The sequence below is a fragment of the Diospyros lotus genome, chromosome 14, assembly GCF_014633365.1.
Source record: "Diospyros lotus cultivar Yz01 chromosome 14, ASM1463336v1, whole genome shotgun sequence".
NCBI lineage: Eukaryota > Viridiplantae > Streptophyta > Magnoliopsida > Ericales > Ebenaceae > Diospyros > Diospyros lotus.
This window is the reverse complement of record NC_068351.1, coordinates 34,421,328-34,447,216: the sequence shown is the minus strand read 5'-3', so window position 1 is coordinate 34,447,216 and position 25,889 is coordinate 34,421,328. Positions and strand designations below refer to the sequence as shown.

The window sequence follows — 25,889 nt, the reverse complement described above, 5'->3', positions numbered from 1 at the left end:
CATGGTTCTAAACATAGACATGCGTGTTAAGTTTGAATTTGGACTCTTAAGATTTGCAGCTTCTAGTTGGCCCAGTCCAGTTACAGTTAGAAATTTTTTAACTGATCACAATTGCAACTTCTTCCTCTTTTTCATTTTTTAAATATTTTTATGGGTTAAATTAAATGCTCCACTTTCATGGACAACTGTGATGGCCCATGAGACAAGAACTTCCAGTAGATAATGCTCCAATCTTATTGGTTTGGGCCTTTTGTGTTGAGCCTATTTTCCTAGATTACTGCAACAAAAAAATCAAGAAATAATATTATCATCTTTTCATTGCAGTTTTCATCGAACATTAACAATAAGCCAGACAACACTAGAAGAATGACATTTCTCCATAACTGCTATATAAAAAGGTGACATGGTAATTCCTAAATAAAAACAATCACTGCCAAATTCAAGACTGTTTTTGTAACAACACTTCATTATGATAAGATTGATAGCACAATTAACTCACAGTTGCATCTAAAACAGAATATAATCCAATTAACTAATTAGACAAACTGGTTAGATTTATATTCAGGGATTTAACAGCAATTAAATGCTTTACTCAACAAATTAGATGCGTATAAAAGGGGTTACTTGCCATCCTTTTATTTGAAGCCTTTCTGAGCTGCTTATGGTCTCTTCCTCTACCTGCATAGGGAAAAAGAAAAACAAACACAATCAGTGAACAGTTGCCATGGCCGAGATCTCGTTGATGGCCGGCGTGACCAGAGGCATCCCATGCCGCCGTTGATGGGTCGCGACTCTTGGCATGGTGGACAGACCTATTGTGTTGGGGCTTCCTCGGCAGGGAAGTCCGATCGGTGACGCCGGCGAACATGGGCCTTGCCGCCTTGCTGTCTTCTCTATCGCAGGTCACCGTCGTGGCCCACCAGTGCATCATTGTCCATGATAAAAGTCATGTAAACATTAAACTTCAATCACTTCCTATTAAATGTATGCCAAAAAAGTCATGTGCATCATTGTCCACTTTGAATTTTTTTTATCACCCATCATATTTTCCATCCCCAAAATTAAATGGGATTTGAAGAGTCAAATGAAAATTAATTAATATGCCTCATACCACTTCTCTATAAATCCCCCCATTAACATTCTTTTTGATCATCCAAGAGTACCAAAGAATTGGGCCACATCCCATGGCTGCCTCTTTTTATTTCTTTATGTTCATGCATTTGATCATCTGTTGCTTTCAACTTATTACTGCAACTCCTAATAATTTCTCTTTCATGCAGCCACTCTGCCATGCTGAAGAGAGCTCTGCTCTTTTGCAATTCAAGCAAGCATTTTCCTTCAATAAATCTGCATCTTCTGATCCCTTGGCTTACTGGAAGCTACGATCGTGGAAGTTCAAAGTTGGTGGAGGCAGCGACTGCTGCTCCTGGGATGGTGTCGAGTGTGACCAGTCTACAGGTCATGTAGTTGATCTTGACCTCAGTAGCAGTTTCCTCTTTGGCTCTATCAAGTCCAGCAGCAGCCTCTTCAGCCTAGTACATCTTAGGAGGCTCAACCTTGCTGATAACCACTTCAATTACTCCCAAATCCCATCGGAAATCAGCCATCTTTTGCTGCTAACAACTCTAAACCTTTCTCTATCTGTATTTTCTGGCCCTATCCCTGTGGAAATTTCCAGATTGTCCAAATTGATTTCACTTGATCTTTCTCTAAATTCAGGACCATTGAGACTTGAAAAGCCTGGTCTCCAGAGCTTGCTTCAAAACTTAACTAGTCTAGAAGAAATTCATCTCGGTCAGGTGAATCTAACTTCCAAATTAATATTGCCCAACATCTCTTCTCTGAAAACTATAAGCTTGAGTGATTGTGGGTTGTATGGAACATTTCCCACATCCATATTCCATCTACCAAAGCTTCGAGTTCTCAACTTACGTTATAATTATCTCCTTACTGGCCCTTTGCCAGAATTTCAGCATACTAGTTCACTTCAAAAGTTGATACTTGCTTCCACCAATTTCTCTGGTGAGCTACCAAACACGATAGGAAATCTCAGTTTCCTAGATACGTTGGACTTATCAGACTGCAAGTTCTCAGGATCCATTCCAGCTTCACTTAACCGGACACAACTCACTGTTCTGAATCTTGAATCCAATAATTTTAGTGGTCAGATTCTTTCTCTGGCAAGCTTATCACGACTCCGTGATTTAAAACTTTCTTACAATGAATTTGATGTAGGAAGCCTGTTTTGGCTTTGGAATCTAACTAGCCTCACTACATTGTACCTCAATGGCATAGATTTACAAGGTTCGGTCCTTTCGTGTCCTGCAAACAAAATCCAACATGCTACCATAGGCCTTTCCACCAACACTACTCTCTTGAATTTCAATAGGTTACAGTTCGATTCATGCAACCTCGGAGAGTTCCCATATTTTTTGAGCTTCCAAAATCAACTTGAGGAGCTTTCTCTTATAAACAATAGAATTCACGGCAAAATTCCAGCCTGGATGTTAAACATAAGTAAAGATACTCTCGGGATATTACGCCTGCAAGGCAACTATCTCACAGGCTTTGAGCAACAACCAATTATTCTTCCTTGGGCTAAGTTAAGCCTGTTAGACCTTAGCTACAACAAGTTGCAGGGAAGGCTGCCAATTCCACCAACATCTATTCTCGCTTATTATGCCTCAGACAATGCAATCATTGGAAAACTTTCCCCATTGATCTGTACATTGAGTTCCCTTTACATTCTTAATTTGTCTAACAACAATTTGACAGGATTAATTCCTCCATGTCTGAGCAACTTCAGTGATTCTCTATCAGTTCTTGATCTTGGAGGCAACAACTTCTACGGTCCCATTCCCCAGGCATACAATAAAGGAAACAGTCTAGAGTTAATTGGCTTCTCTCAGAATCGCCTATCAGGGAAACTACCAAAATCATTGGCAAATTGTACCGTGCTTAAGATTCTTGACATCTCCGATAATCTAATTGAAGATGCATTCCCTTTTTGGTTGGGAACTCTTACACAGCTAGAGGCTCTCAACTTGCACTCCAACAAATTCTATGGTGCAATAAGGAGTCCAAGAACCAAGTTTGAGTTCTCAAAGTTGCACATCATAGTCCTCTCCCACAATGGTTTTTCAGGTGATTTGCCAACAAAATACATTCGTAGTTGGAATGCAATGAAATCAATTGGAAAACAAGAGACAAATCAAGCAATCCCCTCCAAGGAGTTTCAGTTGCTACCAGGAATATGGTGGGAACACGATTTTTTCTACTCTATGACCATAACAAACAAAGGTGTAGACAGACAATATATTAAGACTTTGGACATTTTCATTGGCATTGATCTCTCAAGCAACAAATTTGAAGGGGGAATTCCAAAATCTTTGGGAGATCTCAAGGCACTTCAGCTACTAAACCTTTCTAACAACGAGTTGAGTGGTGGAATCCCATCATTCTTGGGGGACCTGTCCAACCTTGAAGCCTTGGACCTTGCTCAGAACAAGCTCTCAGGGGAGATCCCTCAACAATTAACACAACTCACTTTCCTTGCATTCTTTAATGTCTCCCACAACAATCTCGTTGGACATGTCCCAAAAGGTCGTCAATTCAATACATTTCAGAACAACTCGTATGAAGGGAATTCAGGACTTTGTCGGGAGCCGCTTTCAAGGCATTGTGAAGAATTGGATGCTCCCTCACCAACATTGTCACCGCAGCCTGTAGACTCCGAAGGAAGCAAGGATTCAACATTTGCTAGTGGAGCTGACTGGAATGTCATATGCGTGGGATTTGGAAGTGGGACGGCGATCGGGTTTGCCATCGGGCAAATGCTAACCTCTAAGTACCATGAATGGTTCCTAGAGACCTTTGCAAGGAAGAAAAACAATCAAAGAAGGGAGAGGAAGAGGAAACTGTAAGTTGACTTGAGAATGTTTCATGAGACCAATTTTATGTTTCTTTCCATGTGTATTTCTTCTAGTTTCATGGGACTGTATTTCCAATGTTTCAATCACCTAGTGTAAGCATCACACTAGATTGCATTCTTGAGCTTACTATGGACTAAAATTTGGTTCTTCCTTTCACAAGATTAGAGTAGACCATCAACAGGACTATACATAATAAATCTCACCCTTTTTTGAGTACAGTAGGCCATGCTTATGAATGAAAAGGCACATTTCATCTTCATGTTAGTAATTTCACCCATTTTGGAATAAATATGTGTGTGTGCGCCCGCGCGGGGGGAAATGACTTTGCAAAGACTTGTCAAGCTTCATGCATGGCCACATGAAGATGATGATATGATTCCAACATACTTCCATCTTATATGCACCATTCCATGAGTTGGACAGATTATCATTCACGGATTCAACCTCGAGTAAAAACTAAATTTGGAGTGACTTGACATTTTCTTTGTCCATGGTGCATAGACATGTGTGCATTAATTTCTATGCCCTAGCTTACATTAAAAATTAAACGTGATTTGAAGACTCAAAATGATAATTAATTAATATGCCTCATGTAGATCTTCTAACTAAATCCCCTACTTATTAATAACGTTCTCTTCTTGCTCACCCAAGAGAACTATATATATATGTATAAGCCACAATCTTATTGGTTTGGGCTCTTTGTTTTGAGCTTATTTTCCTAGATTACTGCAACAAAAAATCAAGAAATAATATTGTCATCTTTTCATTGTAGTTTTCATCGAACATTAACAATAAGCCAGACAACACTAGAAGAATGACATTTCTCCATAACTACTATATAAAAAGGTGACACGGTACTTCCTAAATAAAAACAATCTCTGCAAATTCAAGACTGTTTTTGTAGCAACACTTCATTATGATAAGATTGATAGCACATTTAACTCACAGTTGCATCTAAAACAGAATATAATCCAATTAACTGGTTAGATTTATATTCAGGGATTTAACAGCAATTAAATGCTTTACTCAACAAATTAGATGCGTATAAAAGGGGTTACTTGCCATCCTTTTATTTGAAGCCTTTCTGAGCTGCTTATGGTCTCTTCCTCTACCAGCATAGGGAAAAAGAAAAACAAACAGAGTCAGTGAACATTATATAAATATTCACTCAGATCAGAAAATATAAAGACGGAAGTGGAGCTGATTGGATTGTTATATGCATGGGATATGGAAGTGGGACAGTGGTTGGGATAGTCATTGGGCAAATGCTGACATCTAAGTTTCACGAATGGTTCTTGAAGACCTTTGCAAGGAAGAAGAGAAATCTACGAAGGGAAAGAAAGAAGAGAGGAAGAGGAAACTGAAGTTGATTAGAGAATGTTTCCCAAAATGTTATCATTTACTTCCATTAACAGAGTGCAATGAGATTACATGGTATGGACAAGATGAAGAAAGCATCCACCTCCATACAGTTCCAAATGTTACTGTGGCAAACAAAGGTCCAGATAATTTATGCTTAAGGCTTTGGATATCTCTGCTGGCATTGAAGAAGGAACCAGAACCACTACGAGATCTCATAGCACTTCATCTGCTCAATCTATCCTATAATGAAGTGAGTGGTGGAATCCCAACTTCGTTAATAGACCCATCCAGCCTTGAAACCTTTGACTTTTCTCAAAACAAACTTCTAGGAGAGATCTCTTAACAACCATCTCAACTCATTTTTCTTGCATTCTTTGATTTCTCGCATAATAATCTTACTGGAGTTGTCCACAAAGGTAAGCAATTGGATACGTTTGAAAACAAATCGTAAGAAGGGAATGCAGGACTTTGCAATGACCCCTTGTAGAGAAAGTGCAGAGACTTGGAATTGCTGCCACCGCCACCATCAGACTTTGAAGAAAGCAAAGATTCATCATTGCTTGGCATAGCTGATTGGATTCTCATATTCACGGGATTTGGAGTTGGGACAATGGTTGGGATTGTCATGGGGAAAATGCTAACTTGTAAGTATCACGAATGGTTCTTGGAGAGACCTTTGGGAGGCAAAAACAAAATCAGGGAAGCAAGAGGAAGAGAAGAGGGGAGGAAATTGAAGTTGATCCGAGAATATGTTTCATGAGACCAATTGTATGCTTAAAGCCATGTGTATTTCTTCTAGCTTCGTGGGATTGAATGGTCAATGTTTCAGTCATCTATTTCCAGGTGAAATCATCTCACTAATATGCATTCATGAGCTTACCAAATAAATGAAATTTACTAGAATTCACAGAAGTTTTTCCTTCACTAATCCAGTCCCTTTCTACGGAGTTAAAGCTCTTAATCAAGGCTCTGTTTGTGTGCAAGTTTCCAAACAGGACATTGCTAGTGTTCATAAGCTAATTAGCCAAACCAATCGACACAAGCACAAAATGAGAAGGCACAGACATTGCTAGTGTTTCGATTATTCTGCTGGAATTCAGGTATTTTTACATCCCCTCTACAATTTTATTAAAGTTCTAAAGTGACATCAGAGCTTTGTTTATTTATCTACACCGTTGCGATTGACCATTCGTAGTCATGTTTTAGTAACTCGTGATATTTTCCACGTAAATTATTTACCGTCTGTCCGATGCGATTCAGCCATGGCAGAGGCACTGTCGCGGGCGCTGGGCTTGCTGCTCGTGGATCTTCCTCGCCATGGCTGAGACTCTGTCGCCGACGGCCGTGTGCGTCGCGGCCGGTGGGACGGACCATGCATCTGGGTCTGCCGTGCCGTGGGTCTTCTGTGCAATCTCCATGGCTGTGTTGAGATCTGTCGTCGTCCTCGCCGCGTCGTCTCCTGCGTGAATGGGCGGCCGCGTACGTCATGGCCGTGGGAAGTTAAATTGTGTCGCCAGTGAGCATGGGGCCGCACCGCAGTGACCGATCCTACGATCACTGCCATGGCCGACGATCGGTCGTTTTTAGCCCATCGACGGCGGCCAGTGGCTTGATGCTTCAGTGGTCTAGGCGCTTGGTCCTCTCACCATGGCGGATGACCTCTGGTCACTGCCATGGCCGAGATCTCGTTGATGGCCGGCGTGACCAGAGGCATCCCATGCCACCGTTGACGGGTCGCGACTCTTGGCATGGTGGACGGACCGATTGTGTTGGATCCTCCTCGCCAGGGAGGTCCGATCGGTGACGCCAGCGGACATGGGCCTTGCTGTCCTCTCTATCGCGGGCCACCATTGTGGCCCACCGGTTGGAATTTGTTTTAAATTACATATTATTGTTTAAGACTTTCGAACATGCCTCGAGACCCACAAATACAAGGGTCTAGCGTCTAGTCTGGGGTCAAAGATCTCATCATTAAGTCTCCTTTACGACACCCACCACTCAACGAGTTCAAGCTCGAGACCCACAGATCATTTCTTGCATTAAAACTTTCGATTTTTAAAATATTTTCAAATACTATACAAATAAATAACGGATGTGGTTCGCTTCTTGCATGATACATTAATTTCAGCCATATGCACATAGGCTTAATACATTATTTAGTTTTTGAATTAATCAAAAAAATAATTTTAAGAATATCAACTAAATTATGTTCACTATTTATTTTTGAATAAAATAATTTTACTCATTTTTAGTCCCTGGATTAGCCGACTTTAACTGAGATGTTAACTTTGTCTTATCACGTTACCACGTCACTGTCACGTCAATTATAATTTTGCATCACTATTTTTATAAAAATTAAAAAAAAAAACAACAAACCCTAACCCTAATATCCCCATAGTCGTGACCCACCCCTGCACCCATCTCCACAATCCCTTCCTTTCTGCTTCTCCTTTCTATTTCCATTTCACTCCAATGTGATAGCAACGTAATGGATAAGATTTATCAGCCATAGTCGACGATTGATTGATTCACTCGCCAAGTAGGGAGTTTCATCACAATGGCCTGACTCCGATCGGCCTCCGCCGTTGCTTTTCTTGCCTTTCTTATTTTTCGACCGTTGATGTGCCTAGGGATTCACTCTTTTTCGGCCGATGGTGGTGCGCCGATGGGGTCCAATGGGATTGAGAGTTTGCTCCGAAGCGCCGAAGTATCGTAACGACGCCGAGTGTCCGGCCAATTACAGCAACGACTCGGTCGTTCACATTGCGATGATGCTTCTTGCATGATACATTAATTTCAGCCATATGCACATATAAAAATATAACTATTCATAATGAAAATGTAATAAACAATAAATAATACCTCAAGCTCAAATAGCATGTTGGTTATTTTTCTTGTGCATTTGATTTGACCTTCTCAATCTCCCAATTGAACTCCCATGATCCTATTATGTTTTGACTCACCAATCTACTTCACAAATCCACTCCAATACCTCTCCTTGGGTAACCAAGCCACCCCTAGGGGACCAAGTCAATTCACCCGTAAGTCGTCCTCAATCTTTTGTTGAAGTCATGTGAAGACCATCTCAACAAAGGTGAATAAAAATTAGGACCATTTCTCCAAAAGAGATTGTCCATTTAGTGGACCATAAATGGGATATCACAAAAAAAGGTCACAATTATAACTCCATTACTGACACCTCTTGTCCGATAGCTGTAGAAAACTCGTCAGAAATTCTAATCGTTGTACCAACGACAACTCTTGTTGTCACAATTGTCCGGGATCGCTGGAGATAGAGATGGGAAATGGGCGGGCCTGGCTATCTGGGTCGGCCCATGAGCCATTTATTTTTAATTTTTTAAATAAATTTTTTTTATTTTTTTTCTAAAATGTAACTAATATTTTTTAAAATATGTTTATAAATAAATATTGTTTGTTTATAATTTTTATATTTGTAAAATTATGTTTACAGTAAACATAATGTTTACAAACATAATTATTTTTACAAACATTACAGTAAATAATTTTACAAACATAATAAACATTATGTTTACAAACATAATTATGTTTACAAATATTATAGTAAACATTACAATAAAATTATATTTACAGTAAATATAATTTTTAAATATTTTTTTATTTTTTAGTGGGTCGGGTAGCGGGCCACATATGACTGGCTCGGCACGACCCTCTTTTTGCTAGTCGAGCCAACCTGGCCCGTCTGCTACAATAACTGGTCGGGCCAGACTATGAGGCTGGCCGGTCGGGCCGGCCCATGGGCCGCCCGACCTATTTTCCATCTCTAACTAGAGAACAAACCACGACCAGCATGTCCATGAAAATTTGATGAGACCCATAAAAGGGTTGCCTCAAGTCCATGAAAATTTGATTATTTGGACCCCATAAATTGAAAACCTTCCTCTTTCTAAGGATCCATAGCCCATGTCTAGCGGCCCACCCCCTCCCCCTATGCAAAGCTTCGTCTCTTGCCCTTCTCCCCCTCTCGCTTTTGCTTATTCGCTAGCTACCTTTTGTCGCCCTCACCCTCGCTGCTCCGTCACCTTTCGCCTTCACCCTCTTGCTCTCTCGCCTCTTGCTACTCTGTTGGGTCGCTTGCCCTCGCCCCCGTGGCCGGTGGCTTGCTCTCCGTCGCTCACTGCCTCTCTCTCGCTCCATCACTTCGTCACAATTTTCCACCCTCGCCAACTTGCCCTCGTCAACTCACTCTCATGGTTGGTGCTCAATGGCTTGCTCTCACTGGCTCACCTTCGTGGCCAATTCAGGGGCCTAATTTTACATTTTGCCTTAGGATCCCAAAATTTCAGGCAACACACACTACCATTTCATTTCATATATTAATAATATATATTTAATATACTAGGGGGTTGTTCTTCGAATCTGGTAATTCATCCAAGGATTTTCTCCATGATCTTGATGATATCCAACTCAACCAGTTTTCTCCCCGTTTTGATCCATTCTTGAACCATGGATTTGGGGTTCAAACTGGCGGAGGCTTCGATCCTTTCGACTCTTTCCCAAACGGTTTCCCTCCCACTGATCTTGACGATCTCTACGAGCCCAAGCCCCTTCTTCCAGACTATATATGCAGCCATGCAACAAACTCTCCCTACGGCCGTCGCCGCCAGAGGCTTTGACGCGGATTCTTGAACCATGCAGCCAGAACTCCGGCCGAAAAGGCGACCGTTTCGCATTATGATAAGAGCTGCAGCAACCTGCAAGCCATGAGCTTCTATGCCGCAAAACCTTTGAGCTTTGTGATGCCAGCAGCTGAAGGATACTCAACGTCTGCCGCCGGAAATGTCCAGAAAATGAGGACGGTCTCGGCCGCGGCCGAACCGGCTAGGCCGCCGACAAGAAGGCAGAACAAAGTTGGTAAGAAACCCAATTCCTTCAAGGGGCAATGGACAGCGGAGGAAGACATGTTGAAGGGATCAGTATTTTATTTATTTTTAATGCATATATATATATATATATGAATCATGCTATATGTGTATCATTTTTATACATTTTGAGTTATATAAAAGAATATTATGATCAAAATACCCCTCACCTCCATGCGCCTCACGCGCCTCTATACACCTCATAAAGGACATTTTTGTCATTAATATACCTTTGTGTAGCCCAAAGTATACACAAAAATATACCAATAATATTTTCCTATATATATACATATATCTATACCTAAATCTATATCTATGCATCAAAATTGTTTTTTATTTTAATCAATTGCACGTGCATGACATGCTTTTTGGTCATTCGAATCATTTTTTTGGTCTAAAAATCGATTCAATTAAAAAAAAACCCAACACACACATATATATTGTTAAGAAATAATAAAAATATGTAGTCCCTAAGACACAAATCAAGTGATTGAGCCGAGAAAGATGAGATTCGCACAAGTTGTGAATTCGATTATTTACCCTACACAGCAAGATAAAGTTTCTACCTTTGATTTATTTCTTTTACCAAAATTGAAAATACGATAGACGAGAGACTACGCAAGGGCAGTAATCTCAAGAAATAATAAAAATATGTAAGTAAATATTAACCGGTGCAAGTTAATTTCATTGATGGAGAAATATGGAATAAAAAATATAGTTATTTTATGTTTTTTAAATGCATTATGTGTGTATTTTATTTTATATTTAATTCTCTTATATAATTTTTTTTATCTTTTATGGGTTTTTTAAATATATAGTATTTGTTTATATACTACAGGTGGAGCACCTCGTTCGTTGGTTCGATATTAAAGTTATTGTTCTTCTTTTATTTTGTCTAAAAATTTAATATTTTAAATATCATACTAGATTAATCGATTCAATGAAAAATTAATTGAGAATTTGAAACTAATACGACTCAAAAAAAAATTCATACAAATATATATATGTAAATAAATATTAATGGGTGCAGATTTATTATTTTTTGCTTTTTCATTTAAGAAAAGAGATTAATACATGAAAGTTTCTTTGTTTTTGAGTGTTTGAATTGATTTTTCTTTCTATTTCATCATTTTCAAAGCTTATGCCTTATTTCATTTGAATATACAACAACAATAACATATTCAGCCTTTATCCCACTATATGGGGTCGGCTACATGAATTCTAGACTTACATGTATTTCTGTCTTTTGTCATATCTTCATTTAGATCCATACACTTCATATCAAACTTTAATGTCTCTCCCAAAGTCTTATTGGGTCTACCTTTACCTCTTTTTGTGACTAATTATTTCATTTCATCAATTCTCCTCACAGGAACGTCTCTTGGTCTCCTTCTCACATGACAAAACCATCTTAATCTAGTCTCTCTCATCTTCTCCTCAATTGACACTACTCCTACCTTATTACGAATAACTTCATTTCTAATTTTATCCCTTCTTATATGGCCGCACACCCATCTTAACATCCTCATCTCCGCTACACTCGTTTTTTGCTCATGTTGGTATTTCACTACCCAACATTCTGAGCCATACAGCAAAACTGGTCTTATAGTTGTCCTATAAAATTTTCCTTTCAGTTTTAATGAGATTTTACCATCACATAGCACCCCCGATGCATTTCTCCATTTTAGCCGACCTGCCTTAATTCTATGTGCGACATCTTCGTAAATTTCTTCATCTTTTTGAATCACTGATCCCAAATATTGAAAATGATATTTTTTTTTGTAAGATTTGCTCTTCTAATTTTATTATAACATCACCCACTCTTGCCTTATTTCATTTGAATATAAATCTCTAAAAACATGTCATTTTTATCTTCTTCAAAAATACTAAGATATTTAAACATAACATTTTTTTCTACACCTTAATGGAATAACTTTGAGAAATACTCCATCCATCCCTCTTTGATTGCCCCCTTTTTTTACTAGTATTTTTTTGTATAGTTTATATATCTATTTTTCCATATTTTATTTTCATCTCTTTATATATATGTACACATACCCCACATCCTCGATACTCTAAAATCCAATATTTGTCGTCTATTGAAAGATTTTGCTAATGTGATTCAAGATGCAAGTGATAACGTTAGTAATTAAGCCAACCTCGAGACGCCAATTTTAATTTACTCATTACAAGTGTTGTGCTTAAGTTTTCTTTTATCTTCCACTCCACCTCATCTTATTAACAGATGGATTGTTATGACTCATAAACAATGAGCATAATGAAACTGTTTTTGCAGAAAGATATATGGAGTGAAGAGGAAGACAAGATCCTAATACAAGCTCATATTGAAGTGGGAAATCGATGGGCGGAGATTGCAAAATAGAAAATGCCATTAAAAACCACTGGAACACCACTAAAAAGAAGCAACATTCGAAGCAGAAACTTTGCTCCAGATTTTGGATCATGTGTGATCGTTAAATTATTAATATCTATACTACTTACAATCTTAATTCATATTGACCATTGTATATTACTAATATTTCTAATCATAGAAGATGATACATCATTGATAGATGTATGTGCCACTATAGTTCGATATTAGTAATTGTGTTGGATTCAATAGTGTTATTGTGTAATTAAATTGTCCTTTTGTTATATATGGCCACATTTTGATTGGCCTGTCTCTCACTAAGTTTAATGTAAATCTTTTAAGTGGGAGAATGATAGAAATCCTATTTTTAGCATAGCATATTGACTTATCATTAATCATTTTAAGTTTGGGAAGACAATCAAATGATAGAATTTCACTTTAGTGAGACATTTATTGATTAGTCTTGGTTTGATTTTAAGTCTTCATGCACTTGGAATGATTGCCCTTATGCGGCTTCTTGTGCTCATGGGCTTAAGTCTTCATGCACTAATGCATCTATTATTTGTTATTTTATATATTAATTTGTCATTTTACCACATTTTCTAAACTATCTTTAGAAATATCATCTATTTAGCACTTAGAGTTTTGAATTATTTTCATATCAAGAAATCTTATCTTGTCTTTGTTAATATTGGCACAAAATCTCTATTAATCCAACTAGCAAATCTTGTATGTTGTGAATCTCATGTGACCTAACTTATTAACCTAACCCACTTCTTGTTTTCATTTTTGCCCTAGAATAAAAAGACTCGATAAGATTCAATAAACATGTAATCTATACATTTTTATATTTATAGTCAAGATATATACGATATCTACATATTTATATTTTAATTTTAAACTAATAATTAACAAAACAATATTAATTATAATATAAGAAAAGCAGATAAGACATTGTAATAGTCAACCATTTTTAACAACTAGTTATGATATATTTGACTAATCAATGAGATTGATTAAAGTGATAAAACAGTTAACACAACCAAACACTCTATATTTAGGTTAATTTAATTAGCAATGAAATTAATGTGCCTTAATTGTCTTTTCCTTCTCTAACTAAATAATCATTTACTCAACCTTTAAAGACGATAATAAATTGCAAATTAATGAGAAAGAGAGAGTTTAAACTAAATTATCATGTACAAAGTCATTTGAGAGAAAAAAAATAGAAAAGATGACGACTTTTTGATAATTTTAACACTTGTTTTATAAAAAAATTCTCATTTTACCACATTTTCAAAACTATTTTTAAAATATCATCTCTTTAATACCTAGAATTCTGAATTCTTAAAAAGTCGCTAGAGGAACCAATAACAGGACTTTTAAAAGCCCAAAATTTTAAGTCATTTTACAACATTTTTGGAATTATTTTTTTAAATATTTTTTATCTAATACTTAGAATTTTGAATTTTGCTGACAAAACCAATAACTCGTATTGTGTTCGATACACAAAAGCTACCAATCTCACCAATGGCTCTATAAAAATCCATAATTTCGAGTGCCAATAAGATGGTATTTTAAAAATAGTTTAAAAATTTATAATTATATTATTACACAACTTTTTAACAACTAGTTATGATATATTTAACTAACTAATGTGATTGATTAAAGCGACGAAATGGTTAACACAACGAAGCACTCTATATTTACCTTAATTTAATTAGCAATGAAATTAATGTGCCTTAATTGTCTTTTGCTTCTCTAATTAAATAACCATTTATTTGACCTTTAAAGACGATAGTGAATTGCAAATTAATGAGAGAGAGGGGGAGAGTTTAAACTAAATTACCGTTACATGTACAATTAGTCATTTGAGAAAAAAAAATAAAAAAGATGTCGACTTTTTGATAATTTTAACACTTGTTTTATAAAAAAATCTCATTTTACCATATTTTCAAAACTATCTTTGAAATATCATCTCTTTAATACTTAGAATTTTGAATTCTCAAAGGTCTCTAGAGGAACCAATAGAGGACTTGTTAAAAGCCCAAAATTTCAAGTCATTTTACAATATTTTTGGATTTATTTTTTTTAAATATTATCCGTCTAACACTTAAAATTTTGAATTTCACTGACAAAACCAATAACTCGTATTGTGTTCGACACACAAAAGCTACCAATCTCATCAATGGCTCTATAAAAATCCAAAATTTCGAGTGCCAGTAAGATGATATTTTGAAAAATAGTTTCGAATTGTTAAATTGATAATTTAAAAAAAATAATAAAAAAATAAAAATAAAAATGACCAAGTAAGTGGATTGATGGAGTGAAAGCTTATACTCTTATGAAATCACAACCATTGGATCATGCCATGAATCAACGATCACCATCCCTTTGCCACCATGTTAAATGCCTTGGAAGCACAAATGTTACCAAGAATAAGAGAGAAAAAGAAATCATAATATTTCTCACTTTTTTTCTTCATTCTCTCTCTCTCATTCATGGAGTTTGATAAATTATAGTAGACATTTTTGAAATTTTTGTCAAATTACATTCAATAATTCTCTACACTTCAAGAATTAAGTGGCCATTATTTTTATAGACAAGCATTAATAGAGAAAGAGAAAGTGCCACCTATTTTGCCTTTACTCTTTTGACCTAGATATAGTTTTACATATTTTATCTTATCTCTTCTTTTGTTGTTGAGACACATTTTCTAAACACTAAGAAAGAGATAAATAAACAAATGTTTGTGTTTTGATTTTTTATTTATTATTTTTTGCCTTTTCATTTAAGAAAGGAGATTAATGAATGAAGGTTTCTTTGTTTGAGTGTTTGAATTGGTTTTTCTTCCTATTTTTTCCTTTTCAAAGTTTGTGCCTTTTTCATTTAAACATAAATTTCTAAAGAACGCGTAATTTTTATCTTCTTCAAAAATACTAAAATACCTAAACATAACATTTTTTTTTTTTGCACCTTAATCCAATAACTTTAAGAGATACTCCTTCCATCAATCACGCCCCGTCTTTTACTAGTATTTTCTAATTTCATCTTTTATGCATTTTGCTTTAGCTTAAACCCCCCCTCCCCCTCCCCTCTCTCTCTCTTACTTTAACTAGTTTATAAATTTCTTTCTTTATCTTTCATTTTCATCTTTTTATATACCTGTGTGCACGCATGCACAACCTCAATACTCTAAAATCAAATATATCTTTTTATTTTTCTTTCGCTCGTTCGTCATTTGAATAATTTTTTTAGTCTAAAAATTCAATATTTTGAAAAGTGTGTTGGATAAACTAATTTAATAAAAAATCAACTAGAGGCGAAAAACAATCTAATACAAAAAAAAAACAAAAAATAAAAACCAACAAACATATATATATTGTTAAGAAATAGTAAAATTATGTAAGTAAATATTAACAAGTGTGGATTATTGATTTCATTGATGGAGAAATACGGAATAAAAAAGATAGCTATTTTATTTTCTTTAAATGCATTATATTATTTATGTGTATGCAAATTTTTAATCTTTTATGAATTTTTTAAAATGGATAGTGTTTTTTTTATCGAGTGCACGTGTTGACCACGTCGTTCAATATTAAAGTGTTTGTTCTTTTTTTATTTGGTCTAAAAATTCAATATTTTAAAAATTATACGAGATTAATCGATTTGATGAAAAATTAATCGAGAAGTAGGAACTAATTAATACGATTTAAGAAAAAACCCTATAAATATATATATATATATGTAAATAAATATTACTGGGTGCATGTCGCTAATTTCATTGGTAGAGAAATATGGAATAAGGAAGTGGTCTCAAATTGCTCAGAGGCTGGAAGGAAGGATTGGGAAACAATGCAGGGAGAGATGGCACAACCATCTCAGGCCTAACATTACGGTACGTACCATTATTATTCCTTCTAATTTTCAATACTCATAGGAAAATTTTGTTTCTAAAAGCATATATAATTACAACAATATCATTATTATTGCATTAATTTAAGATAATTATAGTAGTCATTTTTGAAATTTTTGTCAATTTGCATTTAGTAATTCTCTAAATTTCAAGAATTAAGTCGCCTCTATTTTGTCTAATAAGGAGACTTAAAGTGGCTATTCTGCCCTTACTTTTTTGACCCACCCACCCTCGATGGAGTTTTGCATATTCTATCTTATCTCTTTTTTCGTTGTTGAGACATACTCTGCAAGAAAGAGATAGATAAACAAATGTTTGTGTTTTCTAAATTTTGATTCTCCATTTATTATTTTTTCACCTTTTCACTTAAGGAATGAGATTAATACATGAAAATTTCTTGATTTTTGAGTGTTTGAATTGGTTTTTCTTTTTATTTTATCGTTTTCAAAGCTTGTGCCTTATGTCATTTGAACATAAATCTCTAAAATCTTCTTCAAAAACACTAACATACCTAAACATAATATTTTTTCTTGCACTTTAATCAATTAACTTTTTGAGAAATATTTATTCCATCTCTCTTGTATCTGTGCATGCACGTACAGATCCCATAATCTCAATACTCTAAAACCTAATATTTGCAAGGCATAGAGAGAGGAAAAGAATGGGGATGGGAGATATACATGTGGAGAAATTTTAAATAATTAAGCAATTTTAACGGTGGTTGTCCACTAAAAGGTCCTGCAATGTGATTCAAGATGCAAGTGATAACATTAGTAATTAAGCCAACCTTAGAGATGTCGAGTTTAATTTACTCATTATAATTGTTGGGCTTAAGTTTTCTTTCAATATCTTCCACTCCACCTCATCTTATTAATGGATGGATTGTTGTGACTCATAAACAATAAGCATAATGTAATTGTTTTTGCAAAAAGATACATAGAGCGAGGAAGAAGACAAGATCCTGATACAAGCTCACATTGAAGTGGGAAATCGATGAATGGAGATCGCAAAATGGCTTTCAGGAAGAACAGAAAATGCCATTAAAAACCACTAGAACTCCACTAGAAGAAAGCAACATTCGAAGAGAAAGCTTTGATCTAGGCACCCCAAGCAAAGCTCTCTCCTTCAAAACTGTATCAAGATCCTCAATCTGTTGTTAGTGTGTGCAGCCTAATTATCACCTTGGTGCATATTTTCCCTACACAAAATCAATACGTGAATCGACCTTAGTTTTATAATAAGGGCAGTTTTGAATTTTCACATGTATTTTTGTTGCTTTAATTTTGCTTATATCATGGTGGTTATTAGAGAGTGTTGGTATGCATTCTTGTAATCTCTAATTTGGATATAGTGAAAAACTCACAGCAACGGCAATAGACCTAGCTCTCACATTGAGAGTGAACCACTATAAATTTCATGTGTTTTTTGTACTTATTTTGATTATTTTTCTTCTGCTATTTAAGATTAGGACCTTAATCCTAACAAGATGCAGGTTCTCAATTTGCGCTCCAACAAATTTTGGGGTGAAATAAGGGGTCCCAAAACCAAGTTTGAGCTCCCAAATTTGCACATCATTGACCTCTCCTGCAATGGATTTTCAATTGATTTGCCTACAAAATACTTTTGTAGTTGGAATGCAATGAAATTGCTCGGCATAGATAGGGTGAAGAAAATTAACATTAGGACTGCCGAATATTACTTGGGAATATCATTTTCTCTACCATATAACCATAACAAAGAAAGTAGTGGATAGAGAGCATGTCGAGACACTGGACATCTTCACTGGGAGATCCCTCAACAACTAAAACAACTTACTTTCCTCGAATTCTCTAATGTCAATTTAATACATTTCAACTATATATGTGTGTGTTACCGATCTTACTTTCATTACAAAAAAATCTTATTCTTTTCAGCTACTTAGAATTAACATGTTTTCCTATATTGCAAGCATGGTTCTAAACATAGACATGCGTGTTAAGTTTGAATTTGGACTCTTAAGATTTGTTTGAATTTGGACTCTTAAGATTTGCAGCTTCTAGTTGGCCCAGTCCAGTTACAGTTAGAAATTTTTTCACTGATCACAATTGCAACTTCTTCTTCTTTTTCATTTTTTAAACATTTTTTATGGGTTTAATTAATTGCTCCACTTTCATGGACAACTGTGATGGCCCATGAGACAAGAATTTCCAGTAGATAATGCTCCAATCTTATTGGTTTGGGCTTTTTGTTTTGAGCTTATCTTCCTAGATTACAGCAACAAAAATTCAAGAAATAATATTATCATCTTTTCATTGCAGTTTTCATCGAACATTAACAATAAGCCAGACAACACTAGAAGAATGGCATTTCTCCATAACTACTATATAAAAAGGTGACATGGTACTCCCTAAATTAAAACAATCACTGCAAATTCAAGACTGTTTTTGTAACAACACTTCATTATGATAAGATTGATAGCACAATTAACTCACAGTTGCATCTAAAACAGAATATAATCCAATTAACTAATTAGACAAACTGGTTAGATTTATATTCAGGGATTTAACAGCAATTAAATGCTTTACTCAACAAATTAGATGCGTATAAAAGGGGCTACTTGCCATCCTTTTATTTGAAGCCTTTCTGAGCTGCTTATGGTCTCTTCCTCTACCGGCATAGGGAAAAAGAAAAACAAACAGAATCAGTGAACATTATATAAATATTCACTCAGATCAGAAAATATAAAACGGAAGTGGAGCTGATTGGATTGTCATATGCATGGGATATGGAAGTGGGACAGTGGTTGGGATAGTCATTGGGCAAATGCTGACATCTAAGTTTCACGAATGGTTCTTGAAGACTTTGCAAGGAAGAAAAGCAATCTGCGACGGGAAAGAAAGAAGAGAGGAAGAGGAAACTGAAGTTGATTAGAGAATGTTACCCAAAATGTCATCATTTACTTTGATGATCAGAATGCAATGAAATTACATGGTATAGACAAGATGAAGAAAGCATCCACCTCCATACAGTTCCAATTGTTACCGTGGCAAATAAAGGTGCAGATAGTCTATGCTTAAGGCTTTGGATATCTCTGTTGGCATTGAAGAAGGAACCAGAACCTCTACGAGATCTCATAGCACTTCATCTGCTCAATCTATCCTACAATGAAGTGAGTGGTGGAATGCCAACTTTGTTACCTTGCACTTTTCTCAAAACAAACTTCTAGGTGGGATCTCTTAACAACCATCTCAAAACAACTCGGACGAAGGGACTTGTAATTGCTGCCGCCGCCACCGTCACTCTGAAGAAAGCAAAGATTCATCATTGCTTGGCATAGCTGATTGGATTCTCATATTCACGGGATTTGGAGTTGGGACAATGGTTGTGATTGCCATGGGGAAAATGCTAACTTGTAAGTATCACGAATGGTTCTTGGAGAGACCTTTGGGAGGCAAAAACAAAATCAGGGAAGCAAGAGGAAGAGAAGAGGGAAGGGAATTGAAGTTGATCTGATAATATGTTTTATGAGACCAATTTTATGCATAATACCATGTGTATTTCTTCTAGCTTCGTGGGATTGAATGGCCAATGTTTCAGTCATCTATTTCCAGGTGAAATCATCTCACTAATATGCATTCATGGGCTTACCAGATAAATGAAATTTACTGGAATTCACATAAGTTTTTCCTTCACTAATCCAGTCCCTTTCAACGGAGTTAAAGCTCTTAATCAAGGCTCTGTTTGTATGCAAGTTTCCAAACAGGACATTGCTAGTGTTCATAAGCTAATTAGCCAAACAAATCAGCACAAGCACAAAATGGGAAAGCACAGACATTGAAAATGTGAAAAGGGGACTCAGCTGGAGTTTGATGATAGAAGTCATGGAGCATTAAATTTCAATCACTTCCTATCAAATGTATGCCAAAAAAGTCCAGTGCATCATTGTCCACCTAATTAAGTCTTATGGTCTACATATTCAACTTGTTGCAAAATTTGCATAACACGGAGATCTCACCATAACTCTCCCTTATGGCACCCACCACTCAACAAGTTCAAGCTGGAGACCCACAAATCCAACCCTTTAGAGGTGCCAGCCTCTAGTCTGGGGGTCAAAGATCTCACCATATCCATAAGCCTCCCTTATGGCAAAGACCAACAAATCCAACCCTTTAAAGATTTGTAAAACTATCTTTCAAGGTTGGTAATAGATTATATATACTCATTTCCTTAGTAATTCAAAATTTATATGTAATTTCATCGATATGCATTTAAAAGATGACAATTATAAGTTAAGAATGATTAGGTAAAAAAAATATATGATCTTTTAAGTGCACACTAAACAAAATTCATGTGTATACGGTAACTCATAAATTATGCAAGTTAAATAAATTAATTAAAAGTGAAAAAGCAAATTAGCCAAACCAATCAACACAAGCACAAAATGGGTGATTAAAAAAAGTCCAGTGCATCATTGTCCATGATAAAAGTCATGGAACATGAAACTTCAACAACTTCCTATTAAATATATGCCAAAAAAGTCAAGTGCATAATTTTCCACCCAATTAAGGCTTATGGTCTACATATTCAACTTGTTGGCAAATTTGAATAACACAGTACTGCTGCCTGATCATGATCAAAATGCATCATTGTCCACTTTGAATTTTTTTTATCACCCATCAAATTTTCCATCCCCACAATTAAATGGGATTTCAAGAGTCAAATGAAAATTAATTAATATGCCTCATACCCCTTCTTTATAAATCCCCCCATTAACATTCTTTTTGATCATCCAAGAGTACCAAAGAATTGGGCCACATACCATGGCTTCCTCTTTATATTTCTTTATGTTCATGCACTTGATGATCTGTTGCTTTCAACTTATTACGTCAACTCCTAATAATTTCTCTTCCGTGCAGCCACTCTGCCATGCTGAAGAGAGCTCTGCTCTTTTGCAATTCAAGCAAGCATTTTCTTTCAATAAATCTGCATCTTCTGATCCCTTGGCATACTGGAAGCTACGATCGTGGAAGTTCAAAGTTGGTGGAGGCAGCGACTGCTGCTCCTGGGATGGCGTCGAGTGTGACCAGTCTACAGGTCATGTAGTTGATCTTGACCTCAGTAGCAGTTTCCTCTTTGGCTCTATCAAGTCCAACAGCAGCCTCTTCAGCCTAGTGCATCTTAGGAGGCTCAACCTTGCTGATAACCACTTCAATTACTCCCAAATCCCATCGGAAATCAGCCATCTTTTGCTGCTAACAACTCTCAACCTTTCTCTATCTGTATTTTCTGGCCCTATCCCTGTGGAAATTTCCAGATTGTCCAAATTGATTTCACTTGATCTTTCACAAAATTCAGGACCATTGAGACTTGAAAAGCCTGGTCTCCAGAGCTTGCTTCAAAACTTAACTAGCCTAGAAGAAATTCATCTCGGTCAGGTGAATATAACTTCCAAATTAATATTGCCCAACATCTCTTCTCTGAAAACTATAAGCTTGAGTGATTGTGGGTTGTATGGAACATTTCCCACATCCATATTCCATCTACCAAAGCTTCGAGTTCTCAACTTACGTGATAATTATCTCCTTACTGGCCATTTGCCAGAATTTCAGCACTCTAGTTCACTTCAAAAGTTGATACTTGCTTCCACCAATTTCTCTGGTGAGCTACCAAACACGATAGGAAATCTCAGTTTCCTAGATAAGTTGGACTTATCACGCTGCAAGTTCTCAGGATCCATTCCAGCTTCACTTAACCGGACGCAACTCACTGTTCTGAATCTTGAATATAATAACTTTAGTGGTCAGATTCTTTCTTTGGCAGGCTTATCACGACTCCGTGATTTAGAACTTTCTCACAATGAATTTGATGTAGGAAGCATGTTTTGGCTTTGGAATCTGACTAGCCTCACCACATTGTACCTTAATGGCATAGATTTACAAGGTTCGGTCCTTTCATTTCCTGCAAACAAAATCCAGCATGCTACCATAGGCCTTTCCACCAACACTACTCTCTTGAATTTCAAGAGGTTACAGTTCGATTCATGCAACCTCGGAGATTTCCCATATTTTTTGAGCTTCCAAAATCAACTTGAGGAGCTTTCTCTTGTAAACAATAGAATTCGCGGCCAAATTCCAGCCTGGATGTTAAACATAAGTAAAGATACTCTCGGGATATTACGCCTGCAAGGAAACAATCTCACAGGCTTTGAGCAACAACCAATTATTCTTCCTTGGGCTAAGTTAAGCCTGTTAGACCTTAGCTACAACAAGTTGCAGGGAAGGCTGCCAATTCCACCAACATCTATTCTCGCTTATTATGCCTCAGACAATGCAATCATTGGAAAACTTTCCCCATTGATCTGTACATTGAGTTCCCTTTACATTCTTAATTTGTCTAACAACAATTTGACAGGATTAATTCCTCCATGTCTGAGCAACTTCAGTGATTCTCTATCAGTTCTTGATCTTGGACGCAACAACTTCTACGGTCCCATTCCCCAGGCATACAATAAAGGAAACAATCTAGAGTTAATTGGCTTCGCTCAGAATCGACTATCAGGGAAACTACCAAAATCATTGGCAAATTGTACCGAGCTTAAGATTCTTGACGTCTCCGATAATCTAATTGAAGATGCATTCCCTTTTTGGTTGGGAACTCTTACAGAGCTAGAGGTTCTCAACTTGCACTCCAACAAATTCTATGGTGCAATAAGGAGTCCAAGAACCAAGTTTGAGTTCTCAAAGTTACGCATCATCGTCCTCTCCCGCAATGGTTTTTCAGGTGATTTGCCAACAAAATACATTCGTAGTTGGAATGCAATGAAACCACTTGGAAAAAAAGAGACAAATCAAGCAATCCCCCCCATCGAGTTTCAGTTGCTACCAGGTATATGGTGGGAACACGATTTTTTCTACTCTATGACCATAACAAACAAAGGTGTAGCCAGAGAGTATATTAAGACTTTGGACATTTTCATTGGCATTGATCTCTCAAGCAACAAATTTGAAGGGGGAATTCCAAAATCTTTGGGAGATCTCAAGGCACTTCAGCTACTGAACCTCTCTAACAACGAGTTGAGTGGTGGAATCCCATCATTCTTGGGGGACCTCTCCAACCTTGAAGCCTTGGACCTTGCTCAAAACAAGCTCTCGGGGGAGATCCCTCAACAATTAACACAACTCACTTTCCTTGCATTCTTTAATGTCTCCCACAATAATCTTGTTGGACATGTCCCAAAAGGTCATCAATTCAATACGTTTCAGAACAACTCGTATGAAGGGAATTCAGGACTTTGCGGGGAGCCGCTGTCAAGGCACTGTGGAGAATTGGATGCTCCCTCACCAACATTGTCACCGCAGCCTGTAGACTCCGAAGGAAGCAAGGATTCAACATTTCCTAGTGGAGCTGATTGGATTGTCATATTCATGGGATTTGGAAGTGGGACGACGATTGGGTTTGCCATCGGGCAAATGTTGACCTCTAAGTACCACGAATGGTTCCTGGAGACCTTTGCAAGGAAGAAAAACAATCAAAGAAGGGAGAGGAAGAGGAAACTGTAAGTTGACTAGAGAATGCTTAATGCCATGTGTATTTCTTCTAGCTTCGTGGGATTGAATGGCCAATGTTTCAGTCATCTATTTCAAGGTGAAATCATCTCACTAATATGCATTCATGATCTTATCAGATAAATGAAATTTACTGGAATTCACAGAAGTTTTTCCTTCACTAATTCAGTCCCTTTCTACGGAGTTAAAGCTCTTAATCAAGGCTTTGTTTGTGTGCAAGTTTCCAAACAGGACATTGCTAGTGTTCATAAGCTAATTAGACAAACCAATCGACACAAGCACAAAATGGGTAGGCACAGACATTGCTAGTGTTTCGATTATTCCTTTGCAATTCGGGTACTTTTACATACCTTATGCAATTCTATTAAAGTTCTACAGTAATATAAGAGATTTGTTTATTTATCTACACCGTGTGATTGGTCGTAGTCACGTTTTAGTAACTCAGTGATATTTTCCACGTAAATTATTTACCGTCTATCCGCTGCGATTCTGCCATGGCTGAGGCACTGTCGCCTGCGGCCGTGTGCGTCACAGCCGCTGGGCTTGCTGCTCGTGGGTCTTCCTCGCCATGGCTGAGGCTCTGTCGCCGACGGCCGATGGGACACACCATGCATCTGCTGCCATGCTGTGGGTCTTCTGTGTAATATCCATGGCCGTGTTAAGATCTGTCGTCGTCTCCTGCGTGAAAGGGCGGCCGCGTACGTCACGGCCGTGGGAAGTTAAATTGTGTCCCCGGTGAGCATGGGGCCGCAGTGACCGATCCTACGGTCACTGCCATGGCCGACGGTCGGTTGTTTTTCTCCCGTCGCCGGCGGCCAGTGGCTTGATACTTCAGTGGTCTTGGTGCTTGGTCTTCTCGCGATGGCCGATGACCTCTGGTCACTGCCATGGCCGAGATCTCGTTGATGGCTGGCGTGACCAGAGGCACCCCATGCCACCGTTGATGGGTCGCGACTCTTGGCATGGTGGGGTCCGATCGGTGACGCCAGCGAATATGGGCTTTGCTGTCCTCTCCATCGCGGGTCACCGTCGTGGCCCACCGGTTGGAATTTGTTTTAAATTACTTATTAATGCTTGAAGACTTTCCAATATGCCTGGAGATCCACAAATCCAAGTGTCTAGCGTCTAGTCTGGGGGGGGTCAAAGATCTCACCATAAGTCTCCCTTGTGGCACTCATCACTCAACAAGGTCAAGCTGGAGACCCGCAAATCCAACCCCTTAGAGGTGCCAGCGTCTAGACTGGGGGTCAAAGATCTCACCATTTCCATAAGCCTCCCTTACGGCAAAGACCGACAAATCCAACTTGATGATAAAAGTCCTGGAACATGAAATTTCAATCACTTCCTATTAAATGTATGCCGAAAAATTAAAGTCCAGTGCATCATTGTCCATCCAATTAAGGCTTATGATCTACATATTCAACTTATTGGCAAATTTGCTTAACACAGTGCTGCTGCCTGATCATGATCCAAATGCATCATTGTCCACACTTTTGGATTTTTTTTTATCACCCATCATATTTTCCATCCCCAAAATTAAATGGGATTTGAAGAGTCAAATGAAAATTAATTAATATGCCTCATAACCCCTTCTCTATAAATCCCCCCAATTAACATTCTTTTTTATCATCCAAGAGTACAAAGAATTGGGCCACATAGGATGGCATATCGCCAGGGCACATGCAAACCCTTAGCGGCATAGACAAATCGACTTTTAAAATATTTTTAAAAATTATATAAATAAATAATAAAAATAAATCGCTTCTCGTATGATACAGTAATAACATTCATATGCATATATATAAAAAAATATGACTATTAATAATTAAAATGCCATAAACAGTAAATGATATCTCAAGCTAA

At 37.1% G+C, this 25,889-nt stretch overlaps 2 protein-coding genes across 4 annotated transcripts; one reads left to right on the top strand and one right to left on the bottom strand.

Moving 5' to 3' along the window:
* Positions 1-448: 448 nt before the first annotated feature.
* On the bottom strand, positions 449-24,633 carry LOC127789910 (uncharacterized). Of its 2 annotated transcripts, XR_008020686.1 has the most exons (3): positions 24,498-24,633; positions 19,659-23,968; positions 449-678 (listed from the first exon to the last, which is right to left on the bottom strand). XR_008020686.1 is itself a non-coding variant. In XM_052319001.1 (2 exons), exons 1-2 carry the CDS (start codon positions 6,780-6,782, stop codon positions 601-603), a joined length of 327 nt encoding a protein of 108 aa, XP_052174961.1. In that variant the 5' UTR covers positions 6,783-7,182; the 3' UTR covers positions 449-600. The 2 variants fall into 2 exon arrangements, 1 of the variants encoding a protein (XP_052174961.1); XM_052319001.1 differs by lacking the exons at positions 19,659-23,968; positions 24,498-24,633 and adding an exon at positions 6,534-7,182.
* LOC127789909 (receptor-like protein 7) lies at positions 1,149-24,020 on the top strand. 2 transcript variants are annotated; one of them, XM_052318999.1, is made up of 2 exons: positions 1,149-1,799; positions 21,897-24,020. In XM_052318999.1, the coding sequence occupies exons 1-2, from the start codon at positions 1,185-1,187 to the stop codon at positions 24,018-24,020; spliced, it is 2,739 nt and encodes a 912-aa protein (XP_052174959.1). In that variant the 5' UTR covers positions 1,149-1,184. The 2 variants fall into 2 exon arrangements, with proteins under 2 accessions (XP_052174959.1, XP_052174960.1); XM_052319000.1 differs by having other exon boundaries at positions 1,149-3,603; positions 23,701-24,020.
* Positions 24,634-25,889: the final 1,256 nt, after the last annotated feature.

Bases quoted from the DNA above. Each gene is read 5' to 3' on its own strand.
- LOC127789909 (XM_052318999.1), top strand. From the start codon at position 1,185: ATGGCTGCCTCTTTTTATTTCTTTATGTTCATGCATTTGATCATCTGT. The intron at 1,800-21,896 runs GTGAATCTAACT...CATCTCGGTCAG, and splicing joins AAGAAATTCATCTCGGTCAG to GTGAATATAACTTCCAAATT.
- LOC127789910 (XM_052319001.1), bottom strand. From the start codon at position 6,782: ATGACGTACGCGGCCGCCCATTCACGCAGGAGACGACGCGGCGAGGAC. The intron at 679-6,533 runs GTAAATAATTTA...TTCCCTATGCAG, and splicing joins TGAATCGCATCGGACAGACG to GTAGAGGAAGAGACCATAAG.